At 65.8% G+C, this 15,430-nt stretch overlaps 3 protein-coding genes across 4 annotated transcripts; 1 reads left to right on the forward strand and 2 right to left on the reverse strand.

Annotated features, from left to right (window-relative positions):
- Window positions 1-726: 726 nt before the first annotated feature.
- On the reverse strand, window positions 727-7,448 carry TMEM132A (transmembrane protein 132A). Of its 2 annotated transcripts, none has more exons than XM_065838906.2 (11): window positions 7,278-7,448; window positions 6,054-6,268; window positions 5,545-5,976; window positions 5,092-5,450; window positions 4,867-5,016; window positions 3,981-4,182; window positions 3,763-3,906; window positions 3,478-3,680; window positions 2,740-3,013; window positions 2,353-2,544; window positions 727-2,275 (listed from the first exon to the last, which is right to left on the reverse strand). In XM_065838906.2, the coding sequence occupies exons 1-11, from the start codon at window positions 7,366-7,368 to the stop codon at window positions 1,172-1,174; spliced, it is 3,366 nt and encodes a 1,121-aa protein (XP_065694978.1). In that variant the 5' UTR covers window positions 7,369-7,448; the 3' UTR covers window positions 727-1,171. The 2 variants fall into 2 exon arrangements, with proteins under 2 accessions (XP_065694978.1, XP_071664858.1); XM_071808757.1 differs by lacking the exon at window positions 7,278-7,448 and adding an exon at window positions 6,640-7,252.
- Window positions 7,449-8,227: 779 nt separating this feature from the next.
- On the reverse strand, window positions 8,228-10,761 carry TMEM109 (transmembrane protein 109). The gene is given in 5 exon segments (XM_065839007.2): window positions 8,228-9,236; window positions 9,316-9,418; window positions 9,498-9,728; window positions 10,312-10,341; window positions 10,343-10,761. Coding segments are annotated over 5 exon segments (1,137 nt in total). The 5' UTR covers window positions 10,745-10,761; the 3' UTR covers window positions 8,228-8,865.
- PRPF19 (pre-mRNA processing factor 19) lies at window positions 10,612-15,385 on the forward strand. Its single transcript, XM_065838959.2, has 16 exons — window positions 10,612-10,752; window positions 11,017-11,166; window positions 11,271-11,347; window positions 11,920-12,061; window positions 12,199-12,272; window positions 12,370-12,432; window positions 12,534-12,575; window positions 12,671-12,745; window positions 12,924-12,999; window positions 13,237-13,346; window positions 13,497-13,652; window positions 13,735-13,804; window positions 13,931-14,016; window positions 14,264-14,434; window positions 14,626-14,731; window positions 14,954-15,385. Exons 1-16 carry the CDS (start codon window positions 10,734-10,736, stop codon window positions 15,049-15,051), a joined length of 1,515 nt encoding a protein of 504 aa, XP_065695031.1. The 5' UTR covers window positions 10,612-10,733; the 3' UTR covers window positions 15,052-15,385.
- Window positions 15,386-15,430: the final 45 nt, after the last annotated feature.

Genomic DNA, 15,430 nt, shown 5'->3' on the forward strand with positions numbered 1-15,430 from the left:
AGCAGCCTGGGGACATGGTTCGGAGGTGTCTCCGTGCGTTGCTTGTCACCCGCTCCCGGGTGGTGGCTGCAGGAAGCAGCTCAGCACCGTGGGGTGGGGGTGACGATGGGGTGGCCCCATCCTGCACCGTCACGGCGGGGTGGGATCCGTCTGGGGACGTGCCATGAGTCTGCGATGTCCCTGGGGGTCACGGGAGCCCTTGGGGACCTGGCGGTCCCACCGCGGGTCATCCTCAGCCCTTGGGGGACACGGATCTTGCGGGAGCCACGATTTGGCAGCTCCTGGTGAGTCACCATGTCACGGGCTTGGGACATCAGCGGTGGCACCTCATGGGACAACATCCCCGGTGGCACCTCAGGGTCCCCGGAGCTCCGCAGGGTGACGGCGCAGAGCGTGGGGTTCCCTCCATCTTCCCCCATTTTTGGGGGCAGGAGGATGCTCTTGAGGCCACTGGCAGCTGGGACATCATGGCCAGGGACCTTCAGGGGACACCCCATGGTGACCCCAAAGATGTGCCACCTGTTTTCACCCAAAATCATGACAGAAAACGTGGTCTGGGGGGCAGTTTGGGGGTGTGGAGGGGTGGCGGGGGTGCCTGCCCGTTGTCTGTCTCCTCTGAGCTTCCTGTCTTTCTCACCTATATCTCTGTCACCTCTCTGGTCCCCTCACTGTGTCTCCAGCTTTCCCCCCCAGCCTGGGGACAATGACAGGACACTTGTCTTTTTTTTTTTTTAAATATTTTAATTTTTTTGTAACAACGTCAGAATTTTAAAAACCTGCCATAAATAGCAGCCCCCGGCGGCCGCCCCCCCCGCGGCGGGGTGTACAAAATGTCAGTCGTACAAAACGGTGAGCTGGGGGGGGCACGGGCCCCTCCCCGGGATCAGACCACAGGACTCGTCACCATCATCATCATCACTATGAACACAATGTCGCAATGAGACCCCGAGCAGCAGGGACACCGATGTCACCGAGGTTTGGGGGGGGCTGGTGTGGACCCCGAGCTGGGTGGAGACACCCCCCCCCGCCATGTGGGGTTGGTCCCTCGGGTGGCTCAGGCCACCAAGAGGGACGTGCAGTGGTCCTGGGGAACGGGGGACATGTTCTCTCCCGAGGTGACACCAGGAGGAGGTGGGTCCCTTATGGGTTTGGGGAGGCTGCCCCCCGGGGGTCAGGAGCTGCCCCGGATCCTCTCCATGTAGCTGCGGAGCTCCTCGGGGTCCCGCAGCCCCATGTCCTCGCACACCCAGCGGATGTCATCGTCACCGGCCACCAGGATGGACTGGACGTTGGGGACAGGCTGGGGGGGCTCCTCGGGGACACGGGGCGGGGCGAAGGTGACAAATTCCACCCGCTTCCTCCTCCCGCCGCCCCCCGGGGTGTCTTTGCGTGGCGTGGCGGTGCCAGCGGGGAGGACACCGGCTTGGTCACCGGGTGCGGTGTTGGCGGTGGGGACGTCGCAGCAGCAGCGCCCGGTGTCGGTGGCCGCGGCGGGGGCGGCCGGGGGCTCGGGCTGCCGCCGGTCCAGTTGCCGGCTCAGCTCCTCCTGGTCAGTGCCCAGCCAAACCCAGTTGTGGGGCTGGGGGGCCGGGGAGGCGGCCCCGGCGTCCGGCAGCTCCTTCTGCTGGTAGCGCAGGACGAAGAAGATGCAGTTGACGAGGAAGATGAAGATGGCGAGGCAGAAGACCCCCAGCAGGACGTACATCCCGATCTCCAGGTCAGTCACCCGCTGCGGAGCCTTCACCATCTCATCCTCCTCCTCCTCTTCGTCCCCGGCGGCGCGTCCGCGGCCGTAGCCTTCTTCCCCCTCCTCCTCTTCCTCGGAGGAGGACCCCAACCCTTGGAGCTTGGTGGAGGAAGGTCCCACACCGGCGGGGACCCTCCGCCGCGGCTCGGTGGCCACCGTCACCGCCTCCCCGGACATGGCCCCCTCGGCGCGTGGGAAGGGTGGGCTGGGCCGGGGGGGGCGGCCGCCGCGGGGCGTGGGGACACGCCGGTTGTCCCCCACCTCAAGCCAGGTGGTGGCCGTGGCCAACGCGGCCACGCGGTGCCGGCCACGGCGACAAGCGTCCGGGGGGTGCAGGCTGAGCTGCAGCAGAGCCCCCCGCCCCGCGCCCTCTGCCACCACCCGTGGGCGGGCGGCGGGGACACCGGGTGACACGGTGACCACAGCAGGGTCAAGTGAGGTCAAGGTCAAGGCTGCGTCCTGCCCGTACAGCTCCAGCGGGGCCAGCGTGCGGTCGGAGAAGGACAGCCAGACGGACAGTGTCGCCTCCTGCCAGGGACACCAGGTGGGTGACACCGGGGTTTGGGGACACTGGGCACCTCGAGCATCCCCCCTACCCCTCTCACCTGCTTAGGGGCACGCAGGGTGGTTGTCCCCAAGGTGGTAGCGGTGACAACACCAGGGTGACCCGGCTCTGGGCGCAGTGTCAGGGACAGCCCAGCCACCAGCTGGGGATGCAGCGCTGTCACTGCCACCTTCTCCTCTGACACCGCCAGCATCTGCTCCCCCAGGATGGAGTCGGAGAGCGGGGAGCGGACCTGGCGGGGACACGGAGGGGACCTTGTGAGCCCCCAGACTGTATGGCCTCTGTGTCCCCATCCTCTCCACACCCTGTCCTGGTCCCTAGCCCCACTTTGTCCCTCTCTCCAGCCCCCAGGACCCCCTCCAATCCCCCATCTCCCCTCAGGGCCACCCCGCACCCCTCCAAAAGGTGACACCCCCCCCAAACCTACCTCCACCGAGGTGACCCCGGGCTCCCGGCCGATCACAGTGTTTCCCTCCAGTGTGGCCACCCGGGGGTCCTGCACCCGGGTCCGGCTGGCCACCAGGTGGGTGACATCCAGGAGCCACTGGGGACCGGGCAGGTAGGCGAGGTGACGGCCACCATCCAGGGGGTGGGCGACAAAGTGCGCCAGGACCCTCAGCGCCGTGCGCTGGTACTGAGGGCGGCAGCTGCGCGCCCGCCGATCGCCGTCCTCCCCGGGCTCATCCGCCTCCGCCGGGACACTGCGGGGACACGGGTGTCACCAGCCCTGCGGAGCTGCCTGGGGCTGCTGGGGGGTGTCATGAGTGCGTGGGGGCTCGGAGGGGCTGGGGTGTACAGCGCCATGGGGCTCAGTGGGGCAGGGACACATAACGAGCATGTGGGGGCTCAAGGGGGCAGGGATATGTGTCACGAGTGTGTGGGGGCTCAGCAGGGCAGTGGCGCATCTATGGGTGCCATGGGGCTCAGTGGGGCAAGGACATGTGTCATAAGTCCCACAGGGCTCAGTGTGACAGGGACATGTGTCACAAGCACCCCCCGGGCTCAGTAGGGCAGGGGACATGCTCTCAAGCACCCTGGGGCTCAGTGGGACAGGGACACGCGTCACGAGTGCAGTGGGACTCAGCACCCGCTCCCAGCTCCCCCCTCGCCCACCGCCGCGGTGACAGGGGGTGACAGTAGCGTCCCCCCCGGTCACTGCTCTCACCTGTCGGGGCCACCGGGCAGCCGCCAGCCCCGCACCTGCTCCAGCGCGGTGTCACCCAGCTGGACGCGCAGCGGCAGCAGCGGCGCCCAGACGGTGAAGCGCAGCGAAGCGTGCAGGCGCCGCGACCAAAAATCCACCCGCGCCCCCCGCGCCCCACGGCTCTCCTTGCCCCCCACGAACACGGCGTCACAGGCGTCCGAAACCTGGGGGGGGACACGCAGAGGGGGAGCAGGCAGCCCGAGAGGGGCGAGGGGACAATGGGGGGACGTGTGGGGTCACACTCACCTGCAGCACCTGTTTGTCGGCCGACTCGCAGCCCGGCGGCTCGGGGAGCTCGGTCACGCCACCCCCCGCCTCCACCATCACCAGTTTGACCGGTACGGAACGGGGGACCCCGGTCAGCAGGGCGGTATTCAGGATCTCCAGCTCCTGGTGGGTAAATGGGGGTGAGTGTGTGGCCTCCCCATAACCAGGGTGGGGGGATCTGGTTTGCGGGTACCCACCTGTACGAGGGGGACAAGGGCGCGGACGTCCCGCTCCGACACCTGGATCTCCCAAACCAGTTTGTCCTTCTGGGCCTCGGGGTCCTGGCCCGGGTACTCCACCTGCCAGGTGAGGGGCCGCGCCAGCCCCCCCGGCGCCAGCCCCCCCGTCCTGTTCTCCACCGCCAGCTCCAGGTGCAGGAACGTGGCCGAGTCGGCCACCCTGTGTCACCGCACGGGGGTCAGGGCTGCCCCGTGCCCCCCAGTTCCCCACTGGGACCTACTGGGGTGGGACTGGTGCAATGCACAGGTCACCCTGGGCTATACTGAGATGGGAGCGATGCAAGACACAGGTGCCCCTGCTCCAACTGGGACATACTGGGATGGGACTGGTGCAATGCACAGATCACCCTGGACCCACTGGGTCATATTGGGATGGAAACAGCACAACATGAAGGTGCCTCTGGGTTACACTGGGATGGCAGTGGTGCAAGGCACAGGTCCCCGTGGGTTATACTGGGATGGGAGTGGTGCAATGCACAGGTCCCCATGGGTTATACTGGCATGGGAGTGGTGCAATGCACAGGTCCCCATGGGTTATACTGGGATGGGAGTGGTGCAAGGCACAGGTCCCCATGGGTTATACTGGGATGGGAGTGGTGCAAGGCACAGGTCCCTGTGGGTTATATTGGGATGGGAGTGGTGCGATGCACAGCTCCCCCTGCTCCAACTGGGCCATACTGGGACAGAGGCAGTGCACAGTACAGGTCATCTCCCTCCAACTGGGCCAAACTGGGATGGAGGCAGTGCCACGCAGACCCCCATTGCTCTAACTGGGCACCACTGTGCCCCCACACAGGAGCCCCCTCCCACACCGGGCACCCCCGGGGTGTCACGCCGCTCCCACCTCCATCCGCCGCGGTTGTCCCCGCTGCGCCGACACGTCACCACGACCGTGGAGTGCTTGGGACCCCGCGTGCGCTCCAGCTGGGCGCTCCAGGCGCTGGGGACACCGGGGCGGGCGGCCACCACCTGCAGCCCCTTCTTCGCCTTGATCCTGTCACCAAACCCCCGTCACACGACGTCCCGTCACCCACCACGGGGGGTCCCCTGCCCACGGGGGGGTTCTCACCGCAGCGTCAGCTGGTCGGCCGTGAAGTTGTTCCGCAGGGCGAGGGTGGCGGTGAAGCGTTGTCCCGGGCGCAAGGTGGCATCGGGGACCCGCAGCAGCACCTTGTCATCCAGCCGAACCTCCTGCCGCCGCGCCGGCTCGGCCGCCCGCAGCTCCAGAGCTCCCAGGTATTGGGGTGCGTCCCCCCCATGACGGTTCCGCTCCCGCCCCCCCCCGCCGCCGCATTCCCCCGGCCCCACCACGCCGTAGTGCAGCTCAACTGGCTCGGGGGGCTCCCCGGGGGGGTCGGCTGCCCGTGGGGATGGGGAGAACCAGCGCGGGGGGATCTCCAGCTCCACCACGCAGACGCCCAGGGGTGCCTGGGGGAGATGGAAAACAGGGTCAAAAGGCAGCGGGAGATGAGCGGGGTGGTCCCCAGGATGAAGGGGTCCTGCCCCGGTGGGTGGCACTGACCTGCAGGCGACATGTCCCACGGGCCACCCGGCCACGGTGGTGCGCGTGGAGGGCGACGCAGGGGAGGTCCCGCTCCTCGGAGTGGTCCCGCACCCCAGGGTGGTCCCGATCCCTGGGGTACTCCCTGGGGTGCTCCCTGGGGTGCTCCCGTTGCCCAAGGTGGTCCCGCACCCCGTGGTGGTCCCGCTGCCCAGGGTGGTCATGCTCCCTTGGGTGCTCCCATTGCCCAGGGTGCTCCCCAGGGTGCTCCTGCACCCCAAGGTGGTCCCGGGGGTGGTCCCGCTGCCCCAGCAGCCAGTCGGGACCCTGCAGATGGAAAAGGACGCGGGCGATGGGCTCGGTGGGGGACACGGCGCTCTCGAGGGACACGGCGCGGATGGCCCACGCTGCCGAGGGGCCGTCCCTCCCCAGGGGGCGCTCCGTGGGCAACTCCTGCAAAAAACATACAGGGATGGAGTTGGGGGGCTGGGCTGCCCCAGGGGCGGCGGGGGCGGTGGGGGTGGGTTTACCTGGCGGGTGCTGAAGGGGGGGTAGGTGGCCCGGACGAGGGGGTGCGCGGGGGGACCGTGCCGCAGCAGCAGGAAGGTCTCAGTGTGGGTGTGCAGGGACGCGTTGGGGGGCATGTCCTGGTCCGCCCGCTGCAGCCGGTAATACTCGGGCACCCCCAGCACCTCCAGATCCGCCGGTAGGTACACGGGGTCGGGGGGGTCCCCATCGCCCCTCACTGCGAGGACAGGGGCCATGTCACTGGCCTCGGTGGCCACGGAGGGCAAGGGGTGTCGGGGGGTGGTGAGTGGGGTTCTCCAAGCCCACAGTCTGATGCTGCAGCTTGGTGACAGCTCCTCTGCCCCCAGGACCCCTCCAGTTCCCCCATCTCCCTCCCTCTGCCCCCAGGACCTGCTCCAGGACCCACCTGGCCACCCCTGCCCTCCTGGGGACAAGGACACCCTGCACCCCAGGATGCTGGCCCATCGCAACCCTTGTGCCCCTCCAGTGACACCCCAATAATGCCAGGGTCAGCGTTAGGGGGTCCAGCGTGTTTCCCCCCCAGGCCTGGCTGCTCCCCACTAATGAAGCATCACTCATTAGGCTGACCTGGCTGTGCCAGCGGGGTGGGGACCCGCTCCCCTCGTGGGGACAGGGATGGTGACAGGTCCCCCAGGGTGGGATCCCGAATCGGGGTATCCAGATCACCAGGTTCCCCATGCGCAGGGAACAGATCCTGCCAGGATCCCCCATCCCCACGGGGGGCAGATCTCACCCGATCCACAGCTCCCCGTGGGCAGGGGAGGGGGCAGCTCCCCCCGCGGGCAAATCGCGGGGGATCGGGTGAGCGGAGAATCACGGGCGTGGGGGGAAAGCAGATCCCCTCGGACCGCAGGGATCCCATGTGGATGGCGGGGAGATCCACTCCCTGAGATCACAGCAGATCCCACGTTCCTTGGGGGATCGCATGTGGTAGAGGGGGAGCGGATCCCCTCGGGATCCTGGGGGATCCGGGGAAATGGGGGGGGAAGACCCGGGGGGAGCGGATCCCGGCGATCCCGAATGCGGGGAGACAGGTCACCCGGGATCGCGGGACCCCCGGTGGGAGCGGATCCAGGCGGGATGGCGGGGATTTCCCCCGCGATCGGGTGCGGAACCCGGCGCGGGGCTGCCGCCGGTGCCGGCGCTGATCCTGGTGCCGGTCCCGGTGTCGGTGTCGGTCCCGGTCCCGGTGCCGCCGCACTCACCTGATGCGCAGAGCAGGGCGGCGGCCAGCAGCGCCAGCCGCGTCCCCGGGGCCGGTACCGGAGCCGGTACCGGGGCCGGTGCGGGGGCCATGGCCGGGGCTGGCTCCGCAGAGCCTCCGTGCCAGCGGCAGCCGCCGCTCCCGTCCCTCCGCCTCCGCGCCCAGACAATGGGGCTGGGGCGGGACCGGCACCGGCGCCGCCTCGTCCCGCCGGGTCCTAAACACCGGCCCTGGGCAGCGCCGGGCACCGCTCCCGCCCCGGCCCCGTTCCTGTCCCCATCCCTGTCCCACTCCCGTCCCTGTCCCTGTCCCACTCCCGTCCCCGTCCCCAGCCCCATCCCATTCCCCAGCCCCATCCCTGTCCCCATCTCTGTCCCCGACCCTTTTCCTATCCCCGTTCCCACTCCCATCCTGTCCCCGTCCCCATCCCTGTTCCCATACCATCTCTGTCCCCATTCTTGTCACTATTCCATTCCCCACCCTTGCCCCCGTCCCTGTCCCCATCCCTCTCCCCATTTCTCTCTCTAACCCTGTCCCCGTCCCCACCAGGTGACACAACTGGCTATGCAGTGGGACCCCGCACGCACACGGAGGGGGCTCCCACACCAGTTCGTGTCCATTCTTCCCTGTCCCACCCCGACTGGGGCAGCTGGGGGACACTGGGGACACGGGAGGGACTGCGGGGTCGTTGTTGCCAGGGACAGGCAGAGCGGGCAGTGGGGACAACTGGAGGGCGATGGGGACACGGAGAAGTGGACGGAGCCTGGCACGGATCAACCCCCCCTTCCTCCTCCTCCTCAGCAAACAGAGGGAGAGGGACAAGCGTAGGGTGAGTGTGACACGCTCCTGTGCCCCCGAAATGTGCCACCCGTGTCCCCCAGCCTGAGTGGGGTGTGGGGGGACAGGCAGCCCCCAAGCGGACCCCCCACAGGGACAGCAGCCAAGCCAGGCCACGGTGAAACCATCTTTATTCAGAACCGCATATCAAAACAGTCCAAAAAGCAGCTGAAAACCCAAGGACTGACAGCATGGGGGCCGGGGGGGGGCTTCAATCCCCCCAAATGAGGACAGACCCCCCCATTTTAGGCTGGGGTGATGCCTGGGGTGAGGAGCTGGGTCCCCTCTGATGGGCACAACAGCCACCAGGGTGGGTGAGGGGGAATTGGGGTGTCCTTGTTCTCCCAATCATGGCAGGGGGGATTGGGGTGTCCCTGTAACCCCCTCACTGTGGTAGGGGGAATTGGGGTGCTCCCCCCACCGTGGTAAGGCTGGATTTGGGGCTGGGGGGATACAGGGGCCATACGACCCCCCCTAGGGAAAGGCACTTGTGGCTGTTGCTAAGGCACCGTGGTGTGTGTGCAAGGAGGGGAGCTCCAGTTTTCAGGGTGCTGCACTGAGGGAGGCCCCCCAGCAGGATAAGGGGACCCCAGTGATATTGGGGGGCTCCCAGGCTGGTGTGCAACATGGGGTGGAGTGGCTCACAAGGGCAGGGATGGGGAGCGGGCAGAGAAAGGGAGACAGGGTGCTCAGCATGGAGGCTGCAAAATCAGGGGTACAGCGCTGATGGGACGCCCCAAGGTGTGGGGGCGTCATTCCTCCTGGTTCCGAGGGCCCCCCCACTTTTGCCGCCGCCGCAGCTCCTCCACCTTCCACTCCAGGCTGCGCACAGCGGCGTCCAGATGGGCGCTGGAGCTTGAGGGGGCCAAGAGGCTCCCCAAAAGGGTGTAGAGCACCCAGAGCCCCAGCAGCATCCCTGCCTGCGCCGTGGGGCTCTCGTGGGACGCGGTGACGTGCAGGAAGGCGCCCAGGAAGCAGCAGAGTGTCACCCAGCGCAGGGTGGGGAGCAGGAGCCCCCGCACCCGCGACAGCACCCAGGACCCCGCCAGAGCCACCAGACCCCACAGCAGCACCCGCTGCACCTCCCCGGGAGCCAGCGCTGCCGCACGCACCAGCCGGTCACCTGCGGGAAAGTGTCACCGGTGTCACCAGCGTGGGCGATGAAGCTGGGGCGATCCCCCCCTGCTCCCCTTGACGCTCACCGGTGACACCGGAGGCGGCCAGGAGGTCACCGACGATCCCGCAGAGCGTGGTCAAAGCCACCGAGATCCCCGAGGACAGGAGCCAGAGGGTGGCGGAGAGGCTCTGCGGGGACAAAAAGGGGTGGCGGTGGGTGGCAGCCCCGCCGTGTCCCTAGAGGAGGGGACACCGGGACAGACCTCACCTCTGCCACCAGCCGCAGGGGCTGGGGACCCACCCAGCTCTCCAGGGTGTCCCAGGCGGCTCGGCCCAGCCGTGACAACAGATCATCGGGGACAGCGCTGGGACCCCCAAACGCGTGCTGGCTGTCCCCCGCTGTCACCCCGAGGACGGGGACCCACAGCAGCACGGCCAGCAGGGCCCGGCGCCCCGTGTCACCCCCCATCGCGTGTGTCCCGCCGCCGGGCCGGGGGCTCTGTGGGGACAGGGACCCCCCCGAGGTGCTGACAAGTTCCCCCCGCCATGGCGGGGCCACCTCCGGGCGGTTTTGGGGCCGCCGTCCCGTGTCCGCTGTGTCCCCCCCGCCCGGCTATCTTTAGATCGGACGTCAGCGGGACGCCCTGCCCAAGGACATGGGCCCGGTTTGGGGGGGACACCGTGGCACCCCCTGTCCCGGCGGGGGGCGCGGGTGCTGCGGGACGGGGTGCAGCCACCACTGCCCCCCAGGACACCCCACACCCCCGGGGACCCCCGCTCCCCTCCACCCCACCCCACCGTCTCCGATCCCGGGGTGTCCCCGTGTCCCCCCCGAGCGGGGTGTCACCCCTTCTCCCCCCGTTACCACCCCAGTCCTCCCCTCCCTCTTCGTACCCCCGAGCGCCCCCCCGCCAGGACACCCCCAAACCCGCCGGGACCCCCGTGTCCCCCGCTCCGGGACCCCCCCACCCCCCGTCCCCCTCCCCTGTGTATCCCCGCCCGAGTCCCGGGTTCCCCCGTCCCCGCGTTCCCTCCCGCCCCAGCCCCACCCGCCCGGGCCCCCCGGGTGGGGCAGCGCTCACCGCCGCCGCGCGGGGGCGCTGCGGAGCCGGGCGGGCCCGGGGCGCGCGCACAGAGCCACCGGCCGCCGCCGCCGCGGGGCACGCCGGGAGCTGTAGTCCGGGAGCCGCCGCGGGGCACGCCGGGAGTTGTAGTCCGCGAGGGGTGAAACCGCCGCGCGCGCGGTGCATGCTGGGACACGGTCGCCATAACAACAGGCGGGGCGCGGGGCACGCCGGGAGGCGTCGTTACTCGGGGGGTTGGGGGCGTGGACGCGGGGCACGCCGGGAGCGCTTCCGTTTCCGGCGGTGGCGGAGCGGCGGCGGCGCCCGCGTGAGCCGGTGGGAGCGTCGCGAGCGCCGCCCGGAACCGGAACCAGCACCGGAGCTTCGAGCGGAGGCGGAGCGGCCCGCAGGCCGAGCCCCGCGGCTGCCGGGCCCCCGCCATGGCCCTCATCTGCTCCAGTGAGCGGGGGGACGGGGGGACCGGGCGGCGAGGCCCCGTTCGGTGCCGTGATCCCCGTTCTGTGCCGTAAACCCCATTTCGTACCGTAACGCGCGGGGAGTACCGTAGCCCCCCGTTCGGTACTGTAACCCCCGGGTGGTACCGTAACCCCTCTTTCGGTACCGTAACCCGCGGGCAGTAATCCCCATTCTGTACCGTGACCCCGCGTTCGGTACCATAACCCCCGTTCCGTACCGTAACCCCCGCCCCCCTCCCCGCCGCAGTTTCCAACGAGGTCCCCGAGCACCCCTGCGTCTCCCCGGTTTCCAACCACGTCTACGAGCGGCGGCTGATCGAGAAATACATCGCGGAGAACGGCACCGACCCCGTGAACAACCAGCCCCTGTCCGAGGAGCAGCTCATCGACATCAAAGGTATCGCTGGTGAGGGGGGGGGTGTGCCGATTCTCCCGCCCTGCGGGGACCGGGGGCTGCAGGAGGTGGTTTTTGGGAGGGTGACGGTGTCGTCTCGTTGCCAGTTGCCCACCCGATCCGGCCCAAGCCGCCGTCTGCCACCAGCATCCCAGCCATCCTCAAGGCTCTGCAGGATGAATGGGTGAGTAACTGGGGCAGCAGCAGCCTGTGGCTTTCATGAGTGTATTTTGGGTGGAAAAGGCCCTCAAGATCATTGAGTCCAACCGTTCCCCCACCCCTGGCACTGCCCCATGTCCTGAGAGCCTCATGTCCGTCTGTCCAACCCTCCAGGGATGGTGACTCCAGCACTGCCCTGGGCAGCCTGTTCCAATGCCCCACAGCCTTTTGGGGAAGAAATTGTTCCCAGATCCAACCTCAACCTCCCCTTGCGCAACTTGAGGCTGTTTCTTCTGCTCCTGGCGCTTGTTCCTGGGGAGCAGAGCCCGGTCCCCCCGGCTCCAAGCTCCTTTCAGGCAGTTCAGAGATCAGAAGGTCTCCCCTCAGCTCCTGTTCTCCAGCTGAACCCCCAGGTCCCTCAGCCGCTCCCATCACCCTTGTGCTCCAGCCCCTCACCAGCTCCGTTCCCTTCTCTCAACTCAGCACCTCAAGGCCTTTATTGTTGTGAGGGGCCCAGAACTGACCCCAGGATTCATCCCCAAGCCTGTTCCTCTCCCTACCTGCACTTTTCCCTGCCTGACTCTGTGTGTTCCCCAGGATGCTGTCATGCTGCACAGCTTCACGCTGCGCCAGCAGCTCCAGACCACGCGCCAGGAGCTGTCCCACGCGCTCTACCAGCACGACGCTGCCTGCCGCGTCATCGCCCGCCTCACCAAGGAGGTCACTGCTGCCAGAGAAGGTGATGTGGGGTGACGCAGGGTGGAAGCTGCAGTTCTCGGGCATGCGGGGGGTCTCAGTGGCTGTCACCGCACCATATACCACCTCCTTTCCACTCCGAGCACCTCATGAACTCGTGTTTTTTCTCTTTCCCTGCAGCTTTGGCCACTCTGAAGCCGCAGGCCGGGCTCATCGTGCCGCAGGCAGTGCCGTCCTCGCAGCCCAATGTGGCGGTGAGTCCCCGCTGCCCCTCTGGGTGCTTTCCCTCTGGCTGCCGATGTCCCCTCGTCCCCTCTCTGGGTTTAACGAGCCCCATTTCCATCCGCACAGGGAGCCGGCGAGTCCATGGACCTGGGTGAGCTCGCAGGCATGACCCCCGAGATCATCCAGAAGGTAAAAGCTCTTTACTCGCACCGCTCCAGCCCCCAGAAGTGATTTTTTTCCCCCTCCTCCCCGCATGAAAACCCCACTGTGACCCCCTTCTCGTTTCACAGCTTCAAGACAAGGCAACGGTGCTGACCACGGAGCGAAAGAAGGTATGTGGCCCCATTTTGCTCCCAAAACACCGTGGTGGCTGAGCTGTGCTGCGAGAGCCCCTGATGTTTATCTCTGGGCTGTTTTCCTTTTGCAGAGAGGCAAGACCGTGCCAGAGGAGCTGGTGAAACCAGAGGAACTCAGCAAATACCGACAGGTTGCTTCGCACGTGGTGAGTGCTGTGACACAGTCGGGGGGGCTCAAAAAATCCCCCTGGCCCCTCCTGTGCCACTTCGCAGCATCGATAAGTGACAGATTTGTGACTCTGTGCAACAGCCCACGGTTTTCTTGCTCCTGGCATTAATTTTCTTGCTTGTGGCGTTAATCTGGCATCCTCCTCCATCACGCAGGGGCTGCACAGCGCCAGCATCCCAGGAATTCTTGCCTTGGACCTCTGTCCTTCCGACACCAACAAGATCCTCACCGGTAAGGGAAGCTCCTCCGCTTGCCGGGGACTCGCGTGGTGTCACCAAGAGCCTGTGCCTGCCTGGGAGTGGGTCCCTTTGTGCTTTTTTTTGGGGACAGAGGTGGGGCAAAGGGGCGCAAGGGATTCTGGGGCCTCAGGGCAAAGCTGCTGCGGATGGTGATTGCCAGGAAAAGTGGGTGAACTTGGCCTTGGTTGCCACACATGCGTCTCTCACCACTTCTTGCTTTGTTTTCCAGGCGGGGCTGATAAAAACGTCATCGTCTTTGACAAGAGCTCGGAGCAGATCCTGGCCACGCTCAAGGGACACACCAAGAAGGTCACCAGCGTCGTCTTCCACCCATCTCAGGTGCGCTTAGCCCAGCGTTTCGCCTCTTCTTTCACAACCAAATTTGCTTTTCTGGGCCCATTTCTGGTGCTGGGCCTGTCAAAACCTCCCTCAGACGGAGAGATGACTTTTTAGTGTTGTTAACAACATCTCTGCCTCGTTCCTCTTTAGGATTTGGTGTTCTCAGCTTCTCCCGATGCCACCATCCGCATCTGGTCTGTCCCCAACGCCTCCTGCGTGCAGGTCGTCCGTGCCCACGAGGGCTCCGTCACGGGGCTGAGCCTCCACGCCACGGGCGATTATCTCCTCAGCTCCTCCGATGACCAGGTGAGACCCTCCCAGAGCCACAGACCCCCATCCTTGCCTTCTCCTCTCTCTCTGCTCAATGTTTTTGTTGTTTTTTTTCCAGTATTGGGCTTTTTCGGATATCCAGACAGGCCGTGTCCTCACCAAGGTGACAGATGAGAGCTCTGGCTGCGGTAAGATGAGTCTCCCCACCCTGGGGGGGCTGTTGTGAGCTCAGAGCTCAAAACAACTTTGGGGGGCGCTGCTAAAAATCAGAAAATCTCCCCAACCCTCTGAATCTCCCCCCTGTGTCTTTGCAGCTCTCACTTGTGCCCAGTTCCACCCGGACGGGCTCATTTTTGGAACAGGGACGATGGATTCTCAGATCAAGATCTGGGATCTGAAGGTAGGGGGGACAGGGGATGACAGGGAGGTGACGTGTTGGGGGTTCAGTGCCCGGCAGAGCGGTGGGGCTGAGGTGTGGGGAAACACTCATGAGTTTTTCTCTCAAAATACAAAGTTTCACTTCAAGAGCAGCTGCTTCTGGTCTTGTTGAGTGGCAATAAAGCGTTCACTGCGTCCCCAAGAGAAGGGGTGACAGAAAGGAGGGTTTGTCACTGGTTGCTTAACCCTTTTAACTGTTTTATCCCCAGGAACGCACCAACGTGGCCAACTTCCCCGGCCACTCGGGCCCCATCACCAGCATCGCCTTCTCGGAGAACGGCTACTACCTGGCCACGGCGGCCGACGATTCCTCCGTCAAACTCTGGGATTTGCGCAAACTCAAGAATTTCAAGACATTGCAGCTGGACAACAACTTCGAGGTGCGTCAGCATCCGCTTGTCCCCATGATGGGTCTGCTCTCCTGCTCTCCGCCACCCCAGAATTTCTCTTGACTGTTGTCTTCTGCTTTGGGGGAGCCCCATGTAGGGGTGCTGCACCCAGCACCCCAAAAAAACCCTTTTTTTTTGGAGCTTTTTGGCCCAAATTTGAAGCTTCATTCCCTTTTCCACAGGTGAAGTCTCTCATCTTCGACCAGAGCGGTACCTACCTGGCGCTGGGCGGGACGGACGTGCAGATCTACATCTGCAAGCAGTGGACGGAAATCCTCCACTTCACAGGTGAGGGGGGGCAGAGGTTCAGGGGGGGCCTCTAGGTCGCTTTTCGGGGCCAGAAAATGGCTTTTTTGGAACGGAATATGGCTTTTTGGGGATGGAAAATGGCTTTTTGGGGTCTGTAGGGATGAAAAATGCCTCTGCCTGCACCAAGACCCTTGGGCGGGGGGTGTCCCCAATCACTGCAGTGGCTCCATGGGATTGTTTGTATTTTATTTCCCCCCCCAGAGCACAGCGGCCTCACCACAGGAGTGGCTTTTGGCCACCACGCCAAGTTCATCGCCTCCACCGGCATGGACCGCAGCCTCAAGTTCTACAGCCTGTAATGGGGTCTCCAGGGGTGGGTCTCGCTGCCGTGCTGGGGGTCGGGGAGGGAATTTTGGGGTGGGGAGGGGGGCAAGTGGTTTATCGCTTCTCCATCGCCTTCTGCGCTTTCTCCTTTTAGTTTTCTCCTTTTTGAGTTCCGCTTGTGTCTTTTTCTGCTTTTAGTTTCTGTTCTGCGGTTGTAACGCGCACCGGGAGGCTCCAGCCCCGGCGCTGGGGGGTGTTTGCGGCCAGGGAGGGGGGCAGGGTGGAATTTCGGGTTGGGGGGACGCACCGTGCAGGTTTTGTAAGCAGTGATCTAGTTTCGGTAAGGAAATAAAAGAAGGATTCACCGGAGCGCTGCGTCATCCGCAGGGTACAGAAGGCAGAGGGGGGGCTGCC

Source organism: Patagioenas fasciata, chromosome 5 (genome assembly GCF_037038585.1).
Source record: "Patagioenas fasciata isolate bPatFas1 chromosome 5, bPatFas1.hap1, whole genome shotgun sequence".
NCBI lineage: Eukaryota > Metazoa > Chordata > Aves > Columbiformes > Columbidae > Patagioenas > Patagioenas fasciata.

Bases quoted from the DNA above. Each gene is read 5' to 3' on its own strand.
- TMEM132A (XM_071808757.1), bottom strand. From the start codon at position 6,934: ATGGGATCCCTGCGGTCCGAGGGGATCTGCTTTCCCCCCACGCCCGTG. The intron at 5,977-6,053 runs GTAAACCCACCC...TGTTTTTTGCAG, and splicing joins CCCCCTTCAGCACCCGCCAG to GAGTTGCCCACGGAGCGCCC. The intron at 5,451-5,544 runs GTCAGTGCCACC...CATCTCCCCCAG, and splicing joins GTGGGACATGTCGCCTGCAG to GCACCCCTGGGCGTCTGCGT.
- PRPF19 (XM_065838959.2), top strand. The intron at 11,167-11,270 runs GTATCGCTGGTG...TCTCGTTGCCAG, and splicing joins GCAGCTCATCGACATCAAAG to TTGCCCACCCGATCCGGCCC. The intron at 13,347-13,496 runs GTGCGCTTAGCC...GTTCCTCTTTAG, and splicing joins TCGTCTTCCACCCATCTCAG to GATTTGGTGTTCTCAGCTTC.